This window comes from Meleagris gallopavo, chromosome Z, assembly GCF_000146605.3.
Source record: "Meleagris gallopavo isolate NT-WF06-2002-E0010 breed Aviagen turkey brand Nicholas breeding stock chromosome Z, Turkey_5.1, whole genome shotgun sequence".
Classification (NCBI taxonomy): domain Eukaryota; kingdom Metazoa; phylum Chordata; class Aves; order Galliformes; family Phasianidae; genus Meleagris; species Meleagris gallopavo.
The window spans coordinates 1,183,305-1,207,860 of NC_015041.2; the positions used below are offsets into that span (position 1 = coordinate 1,183,305).

At 49.5% G+C, this 24,556-nt stretch overlaps 1 protein-coding gene across 5 annotated transcripts in view; it reads right to left on the reverse strand.

Moving 5' to 3' along the window:
• Positions 1–24,556, reverse strand: part of CTIF (cap binding complex dependent translation initiation factor) — a 92,305-nt gene that overhangs the window by 59,253 nt on the left and 8,496 nt on the right. For 4 of the 5 annotated variants that reach the window (XM_010725149.3, XM_010725145.2, XM_019610272.2 and 1 more), the window contains exons 2-7: positions 15,241–15,453; positions 12,651–12,734; positions 6,317–6,430; positions 3,188–3,261; positions 2,100–2,204; positions 1,317–1,392 (exon numbers count right to left, since the gene is read on the reverse strand). In XM_010725149.3, coding sequence (XP_010723451.1) covers positions 1,317–1,392; positions 2,100–2,204; positions 3,188–3,261; positions 6,317–6,430; positions 12,651–12,734; positions 15,241–15,420 — 633 coding nt within the window. In that variant the 5' untranslated portion in view covers positions 15,421–15,453. The remainder of the gene's footprint in view (positions 1–1,316; positions 1,393–2,099; positions 2,205–3,187; positions 3,262–6,316; positions 6,431–12,650; positions 12,735–15,240; positions 15,454–24,556) is intronic. The other variant, XM_010725146.3, reaches the window with a different exon arrangement.

Genomic DNA, 24,556 nt, shown 5'->3' on the forward strand with positions numbered 1-24,556 from the left:
TTTCTTTTCTTTCCCCTGATTCTTTCTGTTCCGTATTTCTTTTCTCACCGAAAAGACACGGATGTCCCTTGCGATGTGTCGTTGAAATACTGCTGATAGGTTCTACCACCAAAACTCAAGTCTATGGATTAATGTCCCTATATCCAGAATATTCAGAAATTAGCCCTAATTTCATGCTGTACATGACACAGAATTTCCAAAGCAACCTGTAAGACTCACTGTCCCTCTGCAGTCTGGTGCCCTAACTGCTGGAGCTGCTGCAGCACATCCAGCAGAGCAGAACCTTTGTTGCACTGGAGGATGCTCGTTCTCCATCCACGGAGGGGATGATGCTAAGGTGTGCCCAAAGAGCTGGACCAGAAGCAACCCACGAGACCTTAAAGCACAAACAGAACAAGGATTTGTGCACCTCCATCGGGAAGAGACTGTTTTGGGGATATGACACAGCGAGGCAAAGCCCCCCAAAGGGCAAAGGATTTCTTTCATATGCTCACACTGTATTTTCCCCAACACTCCCACACACTGAATCCCAAAGAGCAGCATGACCACCTCTCCACAATCACCTTCACATCCAGTGCATGACACATCAGGATTAGAGCGGCTGTCAGAGAGCATTTCACTTGTCAATGCTGAACCAGACAAATCCCCACCGTTAACTGTATGGCTCCTGGTTCCACACGCACAGAGTGCACACCAGGATGGGTGCATCTCCAAATCACACAGTGTTTTACTAAAATACTGAATGAAAATAAAATACAAAGCACAAAACCAAGCAGTTCACTGGGTCTTCCAGCTCAGAGCACAGTGTACTGGGCACGGCTGGTGGCCCCAGAAATGCAGTCCCAGTACATTGGGAAACTCCTTTTGATTCTTCAATTATTCCAATGATTCCCCGGGGAGAACAGTTTCATTCTGCAGAGTCATTGGGTCGTTATCAGCAGGCCCCAGAGTTTTTTGCCCTATGACCTAAAGCCTAGACAGATTGAGCACGTATAAAAAAAACAGCTGCTTTCAGGACTGGAGGACTGGGAAATACTGAGACACAAACCGACCTCTTCAACAGCACTGCATCCCCAGTGCTCATTGTGGTCATTTAAGCACAAAAAGCAGCTGCAGGGACAGATCTAAAGAAGAATCAGAAAAGGAGCAAGTGCAGTGGTACTACATACAAGGCACGAGCATTGCAGAGGGGAACACCTGGATCAGCACATGGTTGCTTCTGGGCAGTTCCTGGAGCCTGGTGCTTTCAGAAGCTCCTTTTCTAAGATCTGAGCCCTGTGTAGATATGGGTGATTTCTGCCCACATCAGCACTCACCTGCCATGCTGGGAGGACCTTCTCGATGTCGTTCAGATTGATGCTGTCACCATCCTCATATTTCCCTTTTCCAAGCCTATGGCAGAGAGAAAGCAAACAAAAACATGAGCAGTGAAGCCTCACCGGAACCAACGTTAATTCTCTGTGATGGCACACAGGGATGAGCTTTCACTGCAGAAGGCTCTCATAAAGAGAAAAAAGGTCTCTGAAGTCATTGTGTTCATTTCCAAAACACTCTCACGTGGGCACAAAGCCACTGACACCAAATGAAATGCTGCCTCAGCCCTATCACCCTGCACCCTGTCCACAGCACTACAGCACCCTTAGTAACAGTAGCAGGAAGAAACATGGGCCTCAGCTGAAGGAGGACTGGAGTTTAATTAACACCTAATCACTTCAAGGGAAATCAGGTGTGTTCAACAGTAGGAAATAGTGATCTGCATGGGCCATGCTCAGCTCTGCTCTTCCACAGAAGCCTTATCACTTGTGTGAACCGTAACCGTGACCTTTCCCTAAAACATTCTTAAATGTACCTTGGATCCAGCAAGGCTTAGAAATGAATTCTACAAAGTAATGCAAAAAACCACCAAACAGCACTGCTCTAAACCACACGAGCCAAAGATGGCCCTCAGACCCTGAATGTGGTCCAACTCTTCCAGGTCCTTCATATGGACCATGCCATCATGTCAGCGTTCCCACTGCAAAGAAGTTCCCTTCTTGCTGGAGGGCATCACCTCAATTGTAGCTCTGGGGCTGGGATAGCCGCACACACGTGGCACTCACCCTTCCCTGTCGATGTGGGGCAGTGGGTGTTTGGAGGTGTTCCGGAGCTTCCTGTGGAATTGGCTGAAATCTAGTTTTTCAGGCTGCAGGTCCCACGTCGCGCCACTGGGAGAGGAAAACAAAGAGGGACAAAGAGTGAATGCTCTGCTAAGTCAATAAAACCATGGTAGGAGCATAGGAGCAAACTTGAGCCTGCAGATGAAGGCAGCTGGTGCTTTGGATGCACCACCTGTGCAGTGTGATGCCACAGACCTCCAACTTCACACTGCAGTGCTGTGCTTTTTTTGTGCGGCTTGCACTAAATCATAGTTTTGATGCAGATGCATCACAAAGACCACACGCCTTGCTACCTGTATTTGCTCTTTGTACCAAGAAGATACTGCAGCAGAGGCTGCTCCAGCCTGTGCAATGCAGATGCTCTCCCCACTCCAGTGACCTGGAGCAAGTATCAATGAGAGCTTGACCCCTGCACAGCAATGTGTATCACTGGACAGAAGGCACGTTTCACTGCTCGACTTGATGCTGCTTGAGCAGGGAAGCATGCTTGTTTTTTCTCATGCCGAAGCAGCAGCTCTGCTCAGCAGCTGCAGAGCAAACACATGAGCACAGCAGCAGTTAGTGGAAGAGGGAAGGCCAGGAGCAGAGCACAGAGCTCAGCCTCGCCTGTGCAGTTCTCAGATGATTGCCAACAGTCTTATCAGTGCCTTTCTAAGACGTTTGGTGGCAGGACTCTCCTAAGCACACACAGTGCTTTAGGTACATTCACAGAATCGTTATGGTTGGAAAAGACCTCTAAGATCCCCAAGCCCAACCCAGCTCCACCATACCACTGACCACATCCCTCAGTGCCACATCTCCATGGTTCTGGGACACCTCCAAGGACGGGGACTCCACCACCCCCTGGGCAGCGTGTGCCACTGCATTGCTGCTCTATGGAGAAGAAATTTCTCCTAATATCCAACTAGAAAGTTGTTTGTTAGTGCTTAGTGCCATGGACTATGTGAGGAGCAGTGATGGAGGCCAGGTGGCAGCGCCCACCTGAGCACCAACAAGATGGCCCCACAAACAAATCCCTAACATCAGCTTACCTGAAGGAATCAAAGGTGTTGGCAGCCCAGATGTCGGTGCCCAGCATGTCAAGGGAGCCCTCCTTGTTGCCATTCTAGGAAGGATGGAGAGGTGGTTACATGGCGCAAGGCTCTGCTTTGCAGCCAGCATTCCCAATTCCACATCGAGAGGCCTTGCTATGACACGCAGACCCCTTGCTGTGCTAGCTACAAAAGTGCACTTGGAGGCAGGAAGGGGAGGTTTCAGCCTTTAGGACACAAAGCTATGGACAACAAAGAGCAGACAACATGTGGGTTGACGTTGGCCCCGTCCTCCTACCCAACATCCAGTGCCAATGTGAGCATGTGGCCTCCAAGAAACACAGACCCAGAGGACAGGTTGGCATTCTGACCACAAAACTCCAGCTGGTTGATGTGGGGAGGCGTTTCCAAGGTGACCTGTCCAACCAAGGTCCAGAAGGGCCACCAAGAGCCAGAATCCAGGATCACATCCAGATGGCTCCTAATACCTCCAAGGGCTGTCACCAACAAGCACACGGACACATTTAGTGAAGCACGAGGTGAAACACCTCTGTATTTCATCACTGTGGTGACTGCTTCTTCAAGGAGTCATGGTGACACAGCTTCTCCTTGCTCTACTAATGTCTCACAGTAGGACACAACCCCATATTGAAGCTCCAATTTTTTCCCAATGGAAAAGCATCTAAGCCAAAACCCTAAATTGCTTCTCATCCTTCACAGCCCTTCTACAATCACCAGCCCACACATGTCCTCCCTACAAGCAGAGGGCTGCCCTCATCACCCTTCACAAGCAGACAACAGCAAAGAGGTACAGCATGTTGGGTTTTGTCTGGGCCAGTCACGAAATCAGACTCGACTCAGACTCATGTGGGATGGATATGTTATTTCCTATTCATAATAAACTTATTTATTACCAATACTTCCCAACAAACAGGTTTGTCTCCTCATAGACACAACACTCTTGCAACACAGGCACAACCACTTCTGTACTTACACCACCACATAAAGTTTTCCTGAGGAACTGCTGTTTTCAAATAACACAGAAAACAATGAAAAAATAATTTAAAAAAAGACGATTTCCACATGAAATTCCAGACTTGAAGGTCTTTCTCAACACCAAAGATCTTCGGTCGTTATTCCTTCTTTGGTTAAAGGTGTCTTTAACCAATTCTTTAACCAATTCTCTTTCCACGTCCGATTAGCACGGGATATTTAAGTACCTGTCAATGAACCAATTGCAATGGGATGTCCCAAGAGCTAAGTGTTTGGGCTCAGGGGAGAAGGATAGGAGCATATAAGCAATTGCAATGAAAAAGAGGCCAATCAACAACCGAGACACTAAACAGCCAAAATTTCTGATAAGGCGGGAATGGGTTCCTAACGACACGTTGCAGCCAGTTCGGACCCCACTCCCAGCAATTACTGGAAATTACAGGTCTGCTTCACATGGAGAAGGTCAGAAGGGTGCGAGGGCTCAGGCAGTGTCTGGGTCCTCCCACCCAAACAGGGCTGCAGCTCCTGGTCCTGCCAGCCCATGTCCCCACCACCTCTCAGGGATGCTCCAGGCACCAACCCAACTCCGTGACAATGGTGACTGGGGCCCAGTGATGACAAATCTGTGATTGAGTCGTGAGTCACTGTGGTCACTTCAAGTCCCCGCTGCCTCAGATGATCTGACTTGGTAACTGGGTTATGCCTCAGGTCAGCAGCAGCTCCCAGCAATGCTGAGACTGCCATAGGACTGAAAAAGCCAATTCTCAAGTCCAGGAGAAAAAATAAATTGCGTGTATCTAAAAGAAGCAGTTCCTTGCTGCCAGTTCCCCTAGGAACGCAATTACAGAAGTGAGCAGTTTTAATATGAAGCTCCCCATGACCCAACCCTCAGCTTTAGATACTGATTTTCACGGTGAAGGGGATAGAACTGCTGCAAGTTAATTAAGCCAACAGGAATGATGACTGAGTGACGCAGTGGTGAGAATGTCATCAATGCACAGAGACAGCAGAGATCCAGTAAAATGAACCCTACCCCCAAAATGGTTTAAATGCATGTTCATAGCCTCTGTCCTCCAGATCTCATGAGCACACACTCAGGTGACCAAAACCTACACCCAGAATACACAGAGCATGCCACCCGCCACGTGGACTCTGCCTGTTTACTCACATGTGCAACCTCAGCAAATTCCCCACAAAGTCAGCATTTAGACGCAGGCTGCCCTTTTTTTTTCCCAAAGCCAGCTCAGTGTCACACCGGTTTCTCCTGCCACTCCTCATTACCATTCCCCAGCAAATCTCTGCAAGTGCAAAATCACGCTCCTGGTGGCACGATTGCAACAACATGTCTCATCGCCGTGCTTTGCCCTAATAGAGAGCAGCACCAAGTGATCTCAACGCTGTGTGTGGTATAAACAGAGGGATTATCCTCTGGTGTGTGCTGTTGGAGCAGAAGTCTCCTCCTCATTCAATCCTCAGCCCCAAACCACCGCTGCACCGCTCAGGACATTTCCTCATGCTCTCCAGGATGCTTGAGATGCAAGGATGGACCAGGACTTTGAATGCTAGCCCCGGCCTTTGGCACAACCAACACTCATGCACGCAGATGGAGGTCCCTGGACAGAGTTCAGGCAGAGAAAGGCCCTAAAACCACATTAGCAGCCAACTACCAATGTTTTTTGTAGGGTAGGAGGGTAACTCTCCATCTAGCCCCGGAAAGCTGCTGGACTCAGGGTCATAACGTAACACCACATACTTGCTGTTCAATCCTATGTCAACCTCTAACAAAGACTCACCAAAAAAATAATTACAGGCATCTCTTAATTTCCCAGATCAGAAGTACTCTGGAATTTCAAGGGAAAAAAAGCAAATTTCCTTTGCACTCAACCACCTGGCTACAACAACCTTCTTGCCCAACATAAAGGCACACCTTAACAGAACCCGAGGCCGAAGGACAGCTGTATTCCTCGGCAGTCAGGTGATGGGTTGGGCACAAATAGGGCAGCAACGTGCACACCAACACGCATCACAGCCTACACGGAGGCACACACGCAGCGCACACCACTGGAAACCTCCGACAGACAGCAAGCAGAGGACACGATGCCAGTGCCCAGCTCTCCCCGTGGCTACCAGGTATACCTTGGTGGTGTGCCTGAACTGGCTGCTCCTCCCAGACCTCGATCCAGAGCCACACCTGGAGCCTGACCCCGGCCGCGATCCTGCGCTCCCACCGCTGCTGTGATCCCAATCTTCCTGGAACAACAAACAGCTGGCTTTAGTCAAGGGCACTGCCATCCCACACCCATGAAAACCACTGAGCTGGCCAAGAAGGAGATCTGCTGCTCCTGAGCCACGCACACCTACACCTCAAGAACCGTGCCCACGCACCATGGCCCTATTTCTGCCTTTTCTTTGAGTCCTTTCTCAAAGGAATTTTCTCGCACCGCAAAGAGATAAAAAATGATTGCAAATATTTAGCTGTAATAAACTAGTTCATGCATGGAGAAAAATAATACCTCCTAAGGCTTCACGACAATTCATTATACATATCCTACATCCTCTAAAACTGCAGATGCATCCTTAATTCCTGCCAACCTGAACCCCCATGCCCCAAATCAACCCTTCATTTGCTTCTTCCCCTTGCTTAGCATGCTTCCCTTACACTGACAATACTTGGGCCTCACAGCCCCAACACTCCACCCCTGTAACTCCTGTCCCTACAGGGGTTGTCCCTAATGTCCTCCTTTCTTCTCACTTGTTCTGCAGTCAAACATCCGACAGCTTTCTTGTTCAGTCAGCACCCCATGGGACAAGATGAATAAGCCAAAACCAGAACAACCAACCCAACCAGCTCTATTTACCCAAACAACATAAGGTGCTTGGGGAGAAAGGGGTTTTTGTCGGGGTAATTGCTCCTGAAGTTTTCATCAGAGGCTCCCAAAGGGCTTCGGGAGTGACCTGAGATGATTAAAAATCCCCAAATAAAAGAGTGCAGAATATTCAACTCTATTATGCCAAAAATTTGGAAGGTGATTAATTCCGGGCAAAGCCCATGTCCTGGTTGAGTCTCAAGTGCTCCTCTACCTGCTGGGGCTGGAGGATTTACCCAACACGAGGGACTGGAGGGAAGGCGCTGGATTTACCTAATACGAGGTAAAATGCATCACTGCCCATTTCTGCATGTTCCCCATCCTCAAAGCCAGAAAGCCCAAACACCTTGTGGCTGCCATATCCTAAAGTCAGTACTAACTCCGAAAGAGGGTAAGTCAACCAGTTCTTGAGCTGTGCACAGAGCAACTTTGAGAAGCTGTGGCTGTTCCCATGAGCTGTAACACCAATGGCAGAAAGCACCTCCCTTCCACAGCACAACGCAATCCAAGCGTGCCGATGGTTTATATGCTCCCATCCTTTTTCCCTTGGGACCCATGTCCCCAGAAGACAAGGACTCTCCCAGCCTCCTCCAACACCCTGAAGATCTGCGAGCTCTCATTCCCAGCTCTCAGCACGCTCCAGCTACCACTCCAGGTCTACATTCACCACCAGGAGAGGGAATTTCCATCCCAAATTTTGGGGTTGGAGACAAACACCTCCCTGGGAGAGAGACTGCCAGCAGCTGCTTTTATCCATGCAAATTTTCCCAGCCAAACTCTGCATCCCCTTAGGAACAGCGAGGCTATATGCATGTCAACCCTGCCAGCCACCCTCCTAGCTGTCACATCCAACATTTACATTTTAATTAGCAATAATCACATGTTTCATTTATACTGCAATTTTCACCTTCGCAGAGCTTTGCGGTGCGAACTAATTAATCCTGCTCCCTTTGCCAGCTCGAGAGTTATTTCTTCCTGGTGCTTCAGTGCACATTGGAAAATCTCATCCACAGAAGGGGAAAACTTTCCCTGATGAGCATGCAGTAAATGGAAATTCTGCAGTCCTCAAGTGGTTGTCCTCACTGGAAATTTGGTCTGTTGGCGAAGCCACCACTGAAGACAACAGTGGATTCCAAAGGGGATTCATGCTACAGAAAATCTCCCACACTCAATGTAAAGCCTAAGGTAGGCAGATAAAAGGGTCTTCTTGGGACATGGGCCTCAAGCTGCAGATCTGAGATGGCCACCAGCATGAACTATCCCAACACAGCCCCTACAACCTAGACCAAGCTGGAGAGTGTCCTACAAGTCACCAAGGATTCCAGGCCCTTCTAGACAAATTCAAGAGCATGCATTCCAATTTTTTTTTCCACAGAAAAATAACTATTTGCAATAGAAATAGTTATTTTAATGTTTTAAAACATGTGGAAAAATAAATATTTCGGCCGGGACAAATTTCCAGCTTCTTTATAGTCAATGCATAAAGCTACAACAAAAACAGAAAATCACCCCTGTAAAAACACCATGAAGAAACAAAAAAAAACAGCCACACACAGAAAGAGCAAGTAGTTACAACAAGAGACATGAAGAAACAATTCCCTTTACAAATAATTTGTGTCTTGAGGTGGAGTGTTTCTTGACTGCCTGATGCCTGAGATAAGGGCACACTTACCATAGTTCCTGCTCTTAGTTATGCAAGTCCTCTGTAGAACAGCTGCTGAACAGCTGGGTAAAGCAGGTCATAGAGTCACAGAAGCATTAAGGTTGGAGACCTCCAAGAACCCCAAGTTCAACCTCAACCCATCCTCACCATGTCCAGCAACCACGTCCCCAGCTGCCACATCTCCAGCACCTCCCCGGGCAGCCTGTACCAGGGCATCACTGCTCTTTGGAGAAGAAATTGTTCCTAATATCCAACTTAAATTTTCCCTGGTGCAACTTGAGGTCATTGCCTCTCATACTATTGCTGCTTTCCTGGAAGTATTGCTAGTTAGCTGGAAGCAGCTCCAATACAACCAGGGATATGAAAGTCACATCAGCACTCAATCTCAAATGTCTATTTTTTAAAAAAACATGTTTAAGCCAGTGCATAATCAAAAACCCAGAAAGTCCTGGGCCCAACCAGACTCCAACAGGGAAGGTGACAGTGTCACCTGTGCCACGACAGGCACAGATACAGATGTTCTGGGCAGCAAAGATCACCCCTGAGAAGTTCTGGCTGTAGAGTGGAACCAATCTTCAAGTCACCATGATAGACTTCCTAAATAGAGGAATAGAGGCCAAAAGTCCATCTGGTTTCCCTCAGCAGCAGTAGCAGAATGCACAGAGTTCAGGATCAAAGGTATTGGTGACATCCAACACACCTACTTTTATGTCCCAGACAAACACTGATGTGCCAAAACCTGGAGGGGACGGAAAGTTTTGGAGAGTATAAGGAGTATGGAGGGGATAAATCACCCACTAAACACAAGGCTGTTTCTTTATAAAGCCAGAAGCCCCAGAGCAAGCTGAATCATCAGCTGAATGGTTTAATTCCTTCCTCAGCAGCCATGACTGAGCAGATCTGTATTCACTGCACAGAGGGAGCATCAGCAGCAGCTACAGATGAAATGCCACTTAGTGACCGGTTCTGCCAGAGCTGCTCCTTGATCACCTTTGAAGGCTGGTCACCTCACCTAGAGCTTTAATTTCTTCTTCCCGAGGCAGGGCTGCACCAACCTGTATTCCCTGGCAGAGCCTCAAAGTGACTCCCTGACTTTCGCCTTCTCTTTCTCTGTTGTGAATGAGACAAAGCAAACAGCTGTGTCTGGCTGCACCCACTTGCCCCAACAGCCAAGCACAACCCCCAAAAATGCCATAGAAATAGAGTCAATCATCTTCACGTGTTAACACAACTTCCTATGGCTGGAAGCCAAGTGCTTATCAGAGGGGGGTTTTCAGGTTCAAGTGAGTCACTGGGAAGTGTCCTAAGGGACTTAAGTGGGTCTGCTCCAACCCCACCCCACCCCCAGCAGCCACACACCCCCATGGCTGCATGTCCCCAAATGCCCTCTGCCTGCACAACGCAGGGACACATCATGCAGCGTTTCCCTTGGGATGCATTTTGACACCAGCGCAGCACCGAGCACCTCTGAGTCACTGAGGATTCACGTGGACGAGCTTTGGTTTGGTGGAGGCGTGGCAGCTCCTCATACTTTTGGCATCATCAAGGCTTGGCTTCATGGACAACACGACCCTCACATGGAGAAGCCCCCAAGGTTCCCAGTCATGCTATAAGTCCCCAGGGTGCGTGGAAGAACATGGAGATGGCTATGCAGCTGCTGCCAGGCTTTTCTCATCCCAGAGCTCCATGGATCTCTCCATACACAACACACCACAAGCCTTTTGCTTAATGAACTGCCCTCAGAAATATATCAAAGCTTTGGCCTCATGAGGGGAATGCAAATAGTATATTACATAACATCTTCCCAGTGGGTGTTTTTAGAAAAAAAATAATAAAATCTAAGCACGAGAAGATTTGAAATGCCACCATTATCCAACCTTTCCTTATGGATGGTGGCACAGGCAGTACCTTGTATATATCAACAGGGTATGTTGTCACCCCACAGACCATTGGTTTCCACCCCAAAGGACCCTTTGGGGGCACTGCCCAGTGCACTGCAGGGCTCAGCGTCACGCTGTGCAGCAAACCAAAGCGTTCCAGGAGGGAGCCAGGAGAACTAGAGCTGAGCAGAACGTAACTGTGAGACTGGGCTTCCCTCAGCACACCAGGGCCTCATGCAACCTATGTCAGGAGATGCCCCATGAGCACCAAGGCCTGGGCTTTCCTCCTCCCCGCAGCCTTACTGCACCATGTGGAATGCCCAGCTGGAAAGAAAATACAAAAATCAAAGAGTTCCCCTTTCCAATAAAAAAATCTCAAACCCCCGTCACAAACTGCAGTGAAAAACAGAAGGTAACATCATCCCTCAGGAAACGATTAGCTAGCTTTTTGTTCCCGAGCAGGTTTGAAGAGGGACTGATAATTCATGTGCAAAACAAAACCTCATTAATGTTTTTTTCTTTCCACGCTACCAATGAGAAAAATAAGCATCCAGAAAGAGTAATGCACTGAACCTCGCTCTCACCAGCAGCGATTCGGCTGTATATCTGTAGCAGAAAAAAAAAGGCTGCCTGGGCAGCAGAACAACAGCGTGCAGCTCCTCTCTGGTGCCAAGGAAAATTTGTTCCTCGCTGTTAAAGGAAGCCCAACACGGAGAGAGATAATTACGAGCTCTGCTGCAGGCTGGGAGAGAGCCCAAACGTGGGGAAAGCAGAGCACAGAGCGCAGCCTAGGCATACATGGATGTTAGCTGTGCTCTAGCTTCCCCTCGGGCAGCCATTGCCAATAGGGATTGTATACGTACGTGGCCACGGTATGAAGGGATTGTGCAGATATCTTGCTGGCCACCAGCATCTGCTAGGGGTAATCCCAGGGCAGACACTGGGCAGCCACCCCCAGTAACTACCTAGCTGTTAAAATGATGAATTGGAACTCGCCTTCGCATACGTTCTTTGGGATTGGTAAACCTTACGTAGAGGTACAGGTGCTTTTGCATAACATATCCACACGTTAGCAAGATGCTCATCCCCTTTTGGTGGCTTTTGGTGGCAGAGTAGAGGGAAAAGGTGTCTCAGAAGCAAAGGATGGTTGGGTTGGGAGGGTCCTTAAAGACCCCAGAACTGGTCTGATCCCAGAATGGCTGGGTTTGAAGGGAACCCTAAGCGTCCCCAACCCCACCCCAGCCATGGGCTGGCTGCTCCTCACCAGCTCAAGCTGCCCAGGGCCCATTCAGGGCCTTGGACAGCTGCGGAGATGGGGCACCCACACTTCTCTGGGCAGCAATGTCAGGGCCTCACTGCCATCTAACCTACATTTCCCCCCTTTTTAAACCATTCTTCCTTGACCCATCACTATTTGCTGATGTAAAAAGGCAGTCCTTCTCCCTCAATGTACTGGAAGTTCTCCCCAGAGCCCCATATTCTGCAGACTCCCTCAGCCTGTCCTCAGGAGAAGTGCTGCAGCCCTTCAAGCATCTTGGTGCCTCCTCCGGGGCCCGCTCTGGCAGCCTTCCTGTGCTGGGGGTCACGATGCAGTGCTGCAGGTGGGCTCTCAATGTAGCTCCTGAAGCACACTGCTACTGCCCCAGGCTCCCTTCTCCACACAACGTTGCTGGATTTGAGGTGAGTCTGTAGCCCAGCAGGCACTCCTCCAGTTCCCAGCACTAAACCTGGAGGTGTTTCATCCCAGAGTTTGAGGAGATATTGATAAACTGAAGCATGCAACCACAAAAAAGAAGAAAAAAAAAAAAATGTAGCCATGAAAGAGGAAGGATGAAGATGCAACCATGTTCAAGCCACAGCATCCCAAAACACTGCTCCTGAAGAATGCAAATGTAGAACCTCCACGCTTGGTTTCCACCAAGCCCAGTTGTCCTTGCTGGGTCCTCCTGGAGGAAGAACCATCCCAACGCTGAGCTTGAAGTATGGGCTCAGCATTCCAAGGTTGCAGGAAAAGGACAAAAAGCAAAGCGTTGGAGAGGAAAAACTAAACACTCCCCTACCTGCTTGTGCTGGTGAGACGAGGAGCCCTTCCCTCTGGATGGGGAGCAGCTGCCATCGAGCTGCTCATTACAATCCGCCGTCCACTGCAAAAGGGATAGAAAGGCATTGTGTAAAATAATAGCCAGGCAGGGGAAACTGCTGCATCAGCCTGCAGCAAACATCACCCAGCAAACAGCACCGTGACTGTGCCGGGATGTGGAGCATCCACAGCTTTCTCTCTGCAGCACCAGCTCTGTTCCAGAACAACAGGGCTCCCCCTGATCAGCAGGGATGATCCCGAAAGCACTGGCTGGGAAATGCTCTGCCTGGTGACGGCCACAAGAGGAAAGCTCCAGGAACAATATCAGGAAGCCATTACTGGGTTGCATCGTTACAGAGGGTTTTAAAGATGGGGGGTGGGAAAAAAAGTTGCACCTTTCTGTTCTTTCTGTTGTTCTTTGTTTTTAAACGAAACAGAAGACAGAACTGCTGACTCAGCCAATGCATTATAGAGGTGTCTGCATCAAAACAACTCAATTTGGGGTCACTGGTTACCACTCCACAACGAAAAGAAGGGCCACAGCATAACGCTGAAAGTGATAATAACAATAAAGTAACTTTCCCTCTGTGAAGATGAAAGGTCCTGCTTAATCCTTAAGCCATTTCGATTCCCTGCCACGAGGACGCAGACTGCAGAGCCTCAGTAGCTTGCCCAAAGTCAGCGATTAAGTGGCAGCAGAACCCTGCAGCTAACACAGCTCTCTTGGTCTCAGTCCAGCGCTCAGCCACAAACCCATCCTTTCTCCTGCAGCTCTCGTTAAAGGGAGCCTGCTGCCTTCAGCCTGGCTGACAAACCAGCTCGCCCGTGCATGCATGCTTATTGCTTTGATAAGAGTGCTCAGGAAGAAAAACAAACGATCCCTGATTATTTCTTACAGAAGTCTGAGGTATGACTGGTAGGAAAGCAAGTATCTTTTGGACACAACAGATAACTCCTTCTTAGCATATGCACGGCTTGATAACAGCAGGTGACACATGTAGATCACCCTCGTTTCTTGTCCTATGGATAGCTAGCAGCTGCTTTCAAGTCATGCAGAAAAGCCACAGTCCCATTTCCACACACAGAAAGATGGATTTGGCTGGAACAGCAGAGGTGTGGGCACACCACCCCATTCCCAACAGCACTCGCACATCGTGCTCAGGTGTAATGATGCCTTTTAACTGAGCACCAGACCTCACAGACCCTTTTCTGTGCAAACTGTTCTACCACTCAGTGCTGTGCCTCTTCCGAATCACGAAGCAAAACTCTGCCTATTCATTTATTTCTAATACAGTATTATTTCTCAACTCGACATGCTGAAAACAGCCTGTTTGGCCTGAAACCCCTCGAAAGCATCACTTCAAATACAGACATTTCCCGGCCTCGAGTTACACAAACACACTGTTAAAGTGCTTGGGAACACCTGAATTTTCCTCCCACCTCTAATGGCTTTGATCTCAATTTGCAGAAGACCTCTATCCAGCAAAACCTACCTTCAAAGGTTCATTTGACTAGCAATGTCTTTATGCCAGGGTTGGGCATGGCACAGGCTGCCCAGGGCAGTGGGATGTCCCCAGGCTGCCAGAGCTCACCGAGTGATTTCCCACTACTCTCAGCCATAGGGTTTGGGTGGTGCTCTGCGAGGCCAGGGTTTGGATTCAGTGATTGTCATGGATCCCTTTCAATACAGGAGTTTCTAGGATTCTATCACTGAATCACACAATCACGGGGGTTGGAAAAGACTTCCAAGCTCCCCAAGCCCAAGCCCAAGCCCAACTCACCCCACCATGCCCATTGACCATGTCCCCAAGTGGCACATCTCCATGGCTCCTTCCCATCCCTGCAGGGTCAGGGACCCCCCCACCTCCTGGGCAGCCCATGCCAGTGCCTGAAAGCTCTTTGGAGAACTTATTCCTAATACCCAACCTGATATGATCATCTTACACTCATCTTATGGACCAGATTGCTCATATATCTCTGCAGAACAAGCACTGTTTTCCCACGGCACTTCTCTGCCACTGGGACAGATGGATCCTGCTGCAGACCCTTGCATCCCATCCACTATTACACATCTCCAGCCCTATCTACCAGCACACAATACCAGGACATTCCTTCGAACGCCACCACCAGCTCAAGAGGTTAAATTTCTCCTTGTGTAGGACTTGAAAAGTCAATTTTTAAAGGGAGTTGCTGCCTTTGCTCCTAACGAAACCACCAAACCACACCTCCTCTAAGCCATCCCTCTGTTTTCCGGGTGCAGTCTGTGGGGGAAGAGGCACCTGCACTCACCCAGTCCCAAGGGACACCCAAATGGCACCCATCGCTTCCAGGCACGTGCGTTCGTGCCATATCCTGTGTGTAGCACACTCCACTCGAAACAGAGTGATCAAAAACCCCTCAGGGCACATCCCAAGGCCACTTCATGATAAACGCAAAACACGGTCGGCAGACCTTCTCCAACTGTTGGCACCCTCATATGTGGCTGCCCCAAATCCAACATCTCCTTGCATTTCTAGGCTAGGAAGGACCCTTCAGCAGGGCTCAGCCCCACGGCTCATGTCCCCACCAACCTGAGAGATGTTGGACTGTGTCTTCTCGCTCTCGCCGTCGCCCTCAGTCTTGTCGGTGAGCAGCCCCTGCACCTGGTACTCCAGCACGTAGCTGTCAATGAAGCGCTCCAACTCCTCAATCTCCTGTGAGCGGCTGCTGCCCGCCTCCGAGGAGGCCGAGGCCACTGATGAGTTCTCCATCCTTTCAGCTGTGAGACTGCAGAGCGAGGAGACCTGGGGAAGGAAAAGGATGGGAAGTGAGAGCTGGTCCTTGGCCGCTTCCCTCTCACATCTCCTCCAGGAACAGTCAACAGGCGTGTCTTTCACTTTCCCTACACCTGCTAATTAGAGAAAGCAGCCAGGTTGGGCCTTGGCTGCTATTCTCCTATGGCTTACTGCAGGTTGGACATGTTTTGCTGTATTTCCACATTTCCAATTCATAGTAACTGGCCTGAAGATGACCTTAAAGCATTTCTCTCCAGCTGTCTCTCCATCGGAGATCCCCTTTGCAATGACGTTTAGTAAAAAAGGCAGCAGCAGGACAGGGTTGGGTGAGATGCTCCATCCAAACCTGCCATGTGCAGCAGGATACCACAGAAACCAGCACACAGATGTTCCAGCACCCAAAAGGTCCACCTCTATTACACCTCTTATACCTAAGGACCACATTTTGTCTGTCCTCCTCCCCACAGAAATATGAAAAGTTTGCCCAGAGCAACGTGGGTGCCTCATCCCTGGGCCATAGATGGGCCCTGGGGAGCCTGAGCTGGTGGAGGGCAGCCAGCCCACGGCAGGGGGTGACATCCCTTATAATGCAACCATTCTGTGGTTCTATGATCTTTAATGTCCATTCCAACCCAACCATTTTGAGTCTCTCTGATCCTTAACATCCCTTCCAACCCAACCATTCTACGGTTCTATGATCTCTAATGTCCCTTCCAACTCAACCATTCTACGGTTCTGTGACCTTTAATGTCCATTCCAACCCAATCATTCTACGGTTCCGTGGTCTTCAAGGTCCCTTCCAACCCAATCATTCCATGGTTCTGTGATCTTTAAAATCCCTTCCAACCCAATCTATGAAAAGCTTCTCCAGCAGCAAGCCAGCGTGACTGCAAGCAGCCCAGCGAGGAGGTTTGGGTGTGGAGGTGAAACAGCAATCACACCAGAATCTATTTTTAATACTTGTTCAAAATGGATTAGGATAAAAAAGAGGGGAAAAATCCTGCAAAACAGCAAAGAATGCATCTGTGAGGAGACCAGACAGCCTGGCCAAACCTCCAGAGAGCGACAGCAGCCAAGGTCATGGAGTGCAATGCATGCAGATTTTAGAAATGTTCTTACTGATGCTCGATGAAAACAAAGAACAAAGGAGGACGAGGCTGAGCAAATACAACTGGATGCACGTACCAAAATCCAAACGCCTTTTTGCTCCCAGGAGAGGACCACCACCGCCTGGCCCACGTTCAGGATGCAGATTTCATCTCCTGCCCTCCCTTGCTCTGCATATTTAGACTGGTTGGAGATGGGTATAAAATTACCCAGCAAAATCTGAGTGAGTCACGTGCCATCCGGATGGGAAGGAGAGAAATCTGTTCCCAGCTTGTGCAATTTGCAGCTCCCGAACTATTTCTCATCTGTCACTGCTGAACAATTGCAGCTTCATTTGGAAACCGCTGAGAACGAGCAGTTCTGGCCTAAGGATTTCGTCTGCTCAAGGAATTATTCCCAAATGTGCCCAGACTGTCAAAAAGGCTCATTATGGAGATCAACATCGCACATTAGCTCCTGAGCAAAATCATGTGGCATGTTAAGAAGGAGAAAAATATAGAAGAGGAGCCCCAGAGAGAGCATGGAGCCCCAGCGGAGGGCATGCCTCTCACCCCTTAGCTAATTAGTGCCAATTAACAAATGAAAAGCGCCACTTATTAAATGGAAAGTGCTACAGAAGAAGGGGACGTCCAGGACCAATGTTCTGGTCCCCAAGGGCCGCACCAGCATGGAGAGATCCTTACGTCCCATCAGTGTTCTGCTCATTAGTAACAGCAGAGATGGTGGATTGAAAGGGATTGGATTTATCTGAAGTCAGCAAACAAGCACAAGGCTAAATACCCCAACTTAGAACAGCCTCTGCTTTGGGCAATTGGCTGTTCTCGAGATCTCTAGGCTCTCCACGAGCTCCCAGCAGCTCCAACCTTCTGCTTTGGGGTGTCATGGGTAAGGAAACCTTTGTGGCTGGAGCAGGGTTCCCTATCTCTTTTGGACTAGAAGATCTTGGAGGTCCTTTCCAACCTCGCTGATTCTGTGATCTCACCTTGCCCTTGTACAAACAAGAGGCTTGGAAACAAAACCCCAAGCTCACACATGAGCAACAAAAGCAGTGCAAACTGAGAAGATGACTGAGAGCTTTTTGGGGAGCAGCAAACCCTTGGACTTATGTTGGCGTAGTGTCTTCACCGGGGATTCCCAACCCGGATACACTCCTGTATGATAATTAATAGGAATTAACCTCAAATCTGGATTTTTTTTCCCCACATTTCTCCCTTCTGCCCCTCCCTTCTGCCAACAAACAAAGGCTGTAAGCTTTTGGGGTCTAAAAACCGCCTTCCAAGCCTTTCCTACAAAGCCTGTGCACTGCTCATTATTACTATAAAATATGGAAGTCTACAGATGTGCAAAGCGATCATGACAATTTAGCAGTGATTAATAATAATTATACATTACAATGATGTTAATAACTATTATTTTAAAGAGTGATCTAAACGGGGTTCTTCCCCTAGACCTCCATTTACGCAGTTTTACCCTTAATCAGCAAATAAGCATAATAAGAATGAGGATTTTTTTGACATCTGTACGTGCATCCAACAGACAGCATTCACTCAACAGCACCCAAAGTGCTCCAGGCTCACGCTGAGCTCAAGGAACCAAAAGGTGAGCAGAATGAATGAACCCACACGAGGCAATGGTTTGAAAACCTGCATCTCTTAGCTATGTATTCTCCATTAAACCATTCCTGTGCTCACTAAACGTACTAAAACGTAGCTCGATGCAGCAGCGAGCTGCTCCTAGGCAGGCTGACAGCCTCCAGACCACGACAAACCTGTTTGCCATATGGGATCCGTCAGCCCATGCTTTGCTTGGAACAGGAGCTGCTTCCCATAAAAGGAAACTGCAGTGCAAATGCTTCACGTACCACTGCAGCCACCTCTGTGCTGCTGGGAGCTGCTTCCACAGTCCCTGCCACCCTCCTGGGTGGCTTCTCCCTATTTCAGTAGCGCACTGAATTAACCACATGTCAGCACTCTGCAAAAGACCCTCCTGTCTGCCATAAAGGGTATCTCACACCCTGAAGATGCTGTGATTAAATCCTCAAAGTAAGCAATACGGCCCCAAAATCAACGTCTCTTTCCTTTCCATCAGCTTCCTCACCTGCCCACACTTCTTTCTGGGGTCAGGCAGCAAGGCAAGGCACTTGGTCAAAGCCTCCACCACCTTCCTCATCCCGGGTGTCCACCATCCTGCCCAAGCCATATTTCTGTTTTTATGGCTCTCTTTGGCCTTCAATTTTGTTCGACATTTGGCTGCATTTAGGTCAGCAGTAAAACCTGACCTTACCTCACCTGAAGAAACCCCTCCCTTTCTGCTGTCTTTTCACAATCATGAAATAAATGAGCCACAGTTCAGAGAGTGGAACCAGACAAGGATCTGCTCCAATCCACTGGATCCCAGTAAGACTCTCCTCCATCAGATCCCAACATGTCTCCCCTCTACTGGATCCCAGAAGGGTTTCAGTCCACTAGGTCCCAAACAGGGTTCTGGATCCCTAACAGGGCTCCGCTCCATCAGACCCCAGTTGGGCTCTCCTCCATCAGATCCTGTTAGAGCTTCTTTCCAGCAGACCCCAGTAGGACTCCACTCCATCGGACTCAAATCAGGGCTCCGCTCTGTCAAACCCCAGTAGGGCTTCATTCCATCAGTTCACAACAAGGCTCCCCTCTGTCAGATCTGAAATAAGGCTCCCTTCTATGGGATCCAAATAGGGCTCCACACCACTGGACCCAAACAGGGCTCCCCTCCTCTCCATCATATCCCAAAGAGAGCTTTGCTTCACTGAAACACAACTGAGCTCTCCTACATCAAATCTCAGTACATCTCCGCTCCACTGGACCCCAACAGGGCTTTCCTCCACCAGATCTGAAATAGGGCTCTGCTCCATCAGATCCCAAACAGAGCTCTGCTCCATCAAAACCCAACCGGGCTCCCCTCTGTTGCATCCCAGTGTGGCTACCCTCCATCAAACCCCAAAAAAGGTTCTCCTCCATTGGACCTAAATTGCAGTGGTGTGTGCAGAAGGATCCCATTTGGGATTGGAGCTCCTGTTCATTGCCACAGCCCTGGCTCATTTCTCACCCCCTCCTTTTAATGAGCTCCTGCGGTAGCAATATTTTCTCTTTTAACATGGCAGAATTCCATCAACAAGTAATTAGTGATGTGCCTTCCTCCAACAGTGACAGCATCGTGATGAGCAAAGAGAGCAGCTCCGGTGAGCAGTGTGGCAGCAGCAGTTACCATGGAGAAGTAGGAACACTGCAACCTGGTATCACCACATCTCAGACAAGCATCATGTGTAAGCTTTGGATTTGCTGCTCCAATATCCTTCAGGATGACAGCATGTAAAGCACAGCACTGCAAACGGCTCCATCTCGGAGCTGATTCTTTTCTAATTAAGCCCCGAACATCTTGCAGCGAGTGGCGGCTGCTGGATCCAGCCTTGGGCTTTTCAGAATGGCTGCAGCCACGGCTGGCTGAGCATTTGCTATATTTCATCATCTCCCTTGGTTTCTGCTACCTGGCGATGCAGAAAAGCCCCAGTGACAGCTGAGACACCCAGCAGCTGCCACGTCTCGGTGCCATCAACGTGCCTAGCATGTCACCGAGCAGGCGGGTGCCACTGTGAATCAGGATGGAACCATTCCCATTAGAATAAACACAAACAACGAGGAAGGAGGAGGGGGAGCTCCCTGCTGTGCGGAGCTCCAAAGCGCCAGCTCTGCTCCCAGGAAATGAGGCAAGAATCCTCTTGTGCTGCACCATAGGGTCCTGGTGCCACCTCTGCGTTCTGAGAAATGTCCCCAGATGGCTGCAGACAAGAGGGGCTCACCTCACCTGAACTCCTTGCCACCCCCACCCCAATGCCACCGACCTTGGTAGCAGCAGGACAAAGCCAGGAGGGTGCCAAGTACAAAAGGGCACAGGATCTGACCCAAACCAGCTGCCGATGTAGCGACCCAACGCAGAAGGGAGCACGGAGAGGCAGATCCCTGCTTGCTTTACTGCCACAAGAGATCTCCTGCAGCTGGGGGGCTGGATGTTTTTCCTTTGTTACACAAAACCAACCCCCTCTTCACCCTCGCAAACAGAAAGCCTTGTGTTACGCCATATCTGTATGCTCCATTATGTCAACTCTGCGCGCCTTCCTGCCTGCAGGGAGGACGGTCCCTCTGGTGTGTGCTGGGTGCTGGGAGAAAAAGAAAGGGAAAACCCAACAGCGAATCAAAGGAGAGCAGATGTGGGATCACGAGCACATCAGGGAAGGTGGTCTCTTTGCATGCACCGAGACGGCATCTGCACTCTCACAGCGCAAAATTCCTTGGCTAGCAGAGAGTGTGTCTCACATCCCAGTGCCACACTGCTCCCAAAGTGTGTGTTAAACACCCCTGGCAGACTTATCCCATACATTCACCACACATTCCTACCCCACGCCCATTCACCCCTGCACATAAGGTCTTTTGCAAATAACCGAAGGGGGACTATTATCAGAAAGCAAATCTTTTCTTTCTGGGCACTGAGGCAATATAATGGGCACTTGTGCAGTGAAAAGCCCCGTAATCCTAAAAGACACATCCATCCCCCATGGGGATGTCAGCAGGGCATGGCGATCCCCGCAGCAGCGTGGTGACCTCTTGGAGGCCACCCATCCCCTTACAACACACAAGCTTTATGGCAGTGAGCGTTCCCGTGCATCTCAAGGATGCAGCTCACCCAGTGCAGAGGAGTGCATCCCCTGCTCTGCCCCCAGGAGCTTTTCTGAGTCTTTAAGTGCCTTCAGTGCTAAGAGACGACTGAAAGAAAGCAGCAGCCAGGAGGCCCATGTCCACAAGACCTTGCAAACTTTTTATTGGAAAAGAACAAGAACTGGGAAAACAGGCAGTTCTGTACAGACAGAATGAGGAAAGGTCTCCTACGGACTTACTTCACCTATCCCTGGGGTAGGACACATGGCACAGTGTCTGACCCTTGCACACTGGAACGCATCTGACATGAGCTGGCTGCCAAATCCTTCCCTTCCCTGGGGCTGACGGTGTCCTCCTTCGCTCCGTTCCCAATCTGTGCCATGGTCTGGATGCGCTCCAGACTGCAGGCTTCCACCCAGAGAAGTGATCGCATTTCACAGAAGTGACTTTTATTCCAACCCGATGAATAATCCCAACAAACCTGGCTTCCTGAGAATGAACCAGCCTAAAAGGCACAGCTTTGCCATACCCCAGACCACTGGCATCCGTCCTCTGGGCCATTTTGTAGGAGACCGAGGGTTTGATTCACTGGTTCATTATTTTCTCCACCCCTACAGGGATGGCTCACACCCGCTCTCTGTTTCCCATAGATAAAAAATGGCCACCTGGCATTAACGACCTTCCACCATTAATGACCCTGTATCCGTTTTTCAACCTGTGAGGAAGCACAGCATCACCTGAGTGTTCTCCCAATGGATCTTCTAACAGTAATTCCAAGAGCAAATGTGAAACTCAGCTGGACCACCACATTGCTCCAACGATATTTTGGGAAGAGGCCACAGCTCACTGTGACCAGCAGGGAAACTCCAGGTGCTGAGAACAGCAGGATGCCCTGGGCATACATCACCAATCCCACAGCTCAGAACCTGCCCTACTGCACCCCACTGGGACATGTCCTTCAATGAACCAACCCAGTCCCTCAACAATTCAACACCATCCTTCAACGAACCAGCCCCATCTTTCCACAAACCGGTCTTTAATGAACCAACCCCATCCTTCAACAATCCAACCTCATCCTTCAGCAACCCAGCACCATCTTTCAATGATCTAACACCATCCTTCAATGTTCCAACCCCATCCCTCAACGAACCAACCCATATCCCTCAACAAACCAACCACATCCTTCAATGAACCAATCCTACAAATACCAAGCGGAGGAACTCCCTACACAGGAATTTTAATGCAATACTGGCCAGCCACCAGCCTTTGTTTTGGTGCTGAAAGTGCATCTGTTTGTGCAGTCACTTCCAGGCTGGCACAGCAGTCACCACGCATGTCCCCAAAGCCCTGCTGGTCCTTGCAGTGCCACCTCCTGCTCATCCCAGTGGTGATGATGCTGCAAGTGTCGGTGCAGCGATGTGTATCACCCAGGGGATCACTGGGTTTGATTAATACAAGGTAAATGAAGCTCAGCTCAGAGAAGTCCTAGCGGATGGGTAAGGACAGGAAGGTTTTCATTAATGTGAAGCAAATGTAGGTGACAAACAGGATGAGTGTGTTTTGCTTATCTATGTCATTATTGCAAATAACTGGTTAGAGGGCACGTGTGTCTCTACAGCCACCTGTAAAACACAGATCTGAGGCTATTTGCTCACCAGCTGCAGTCCCTGGCTCCTGGAAGGTGGTACCCCCAGGAAAGCAGCCATGTCACTGCTGTCCCAGCTACCCTGTCCCCAAGTGTTCTCTTCCTACAAAGCCCTACATTTCACCTTCCTCTCCAAGCCCCATTACTTTGGCATATGTGGGATGGGCTGAAACCCCAGCACCAGAAGCAGCGTTGGGGTTGGGGACTGTTCTCACCTCCCCTAGCTGGGCTAACACCATGGGAAGCGTCACAGAAGGTATGAACCCACAGCCTTTTTGGCTTCAAACTCATAAGGATGTGGCTCATGGGAAGGAACAGGCACAACCAGCACCCTGACCTGGCACCCACGCTTTGTTTGCTTGCTTCTCATCCAAGGTCAAGCTCATTGAAGCAGCTCAGATAATCTCAAAGCAAACTTTAACTCCTGAGTGGAAAAGGGAGTGTTTGGGGAAACACCGAGCTGCCTGCAGGGAGCAGCCCAACCAACCTGCCCCAATACAAGGGCTGTAAAGGACTTACCTGGGGGTTACCTACAGACAACCCAAACGGGGTGTGTTTACTACAAACACAGACTGGCCAGAAATACTTATTTTGATAAGTTTGTCTCATAACTCAACCAGCTCACAGAATCGCCAGGACCATGAAAGTTGAAGTAGGCCTCCAAGATCCCCAAGCCCAATCTCAACCCTTACCCACCATGCCCCAAGTGCCACATCTCCATGATTCTGGAACACCTCCATGGATGGTGACTCCACCACACCCTGGGCAGCCTGTGCCAGTGCTTGGTAGCTCTGTGGAGAATAAATTGTTCCTATTTTCCTATTTACAGAGATGGCTGAGGATAGGGCCCACCTTTGAGGAACACTGTGCCCTGAGGAACCCAGACAAGTGCCCACCTTCAGCGACCCACTAGCCATGCCCAGGTCCGATTCCCACAGAGGTATGAGGCTTAGATTGGTTAGACTGCAGGGGAAATTTCTATACTCAGAGGCAGTGAGACCCCGGCACTGCTGCCCAGAGGAACGTGGGAGCCCCATCCCTGGGGGTACTTGAGGCTGTGTATGGAGCCATGGGCAGCCTGAGCTGGTGTAGGGCAGACAGCCCACGGCAGGAGTGGGGCTGGGGGACTGTGAGGTCCTTCCAACCCAACCATGCCACGACTCTATGACAAAAGCTCAGAGGCACATCCTCAGTGTAGTTTTACACGGGTCCTGGGGAGAACCATCTGCAGCTTCAGCAGGTGCATGCTGCTCATGCACCTTTGACCTCAGAGGAACCAATACAGCACCCAGAGTACTTAGCAGCTTTTTAGCCAAAGTACATTTAGAAAAAAAAAGAAAAAAAGATAAAAGGGAATTTGCTTATTCAAGCAACTGTTAACAGCATACACACAGAGCCACAGATGAAGCAGCTAGGCTTATGAAGAGACTGAGAAAGGCACTTCTGGAATAAACGATACAGTACATTTGGCCAACAAAACAAACCCTGCGTCCAACCTCAGCTTACTGTGAGCACTTGGAGACTTTACAGGAAAGTAGGAGGAATGCAAACAAACAGCATTACTGACCCAGCTCCTGGGTGCTGAGTGGCACAGGGAATGCTGGGGCTTGGTGCTGGACTCTCCCAGTCCCACTGGAGTTTTATTCTGAGCAATTAATGGCAAAAGAGGGGGGGAAAA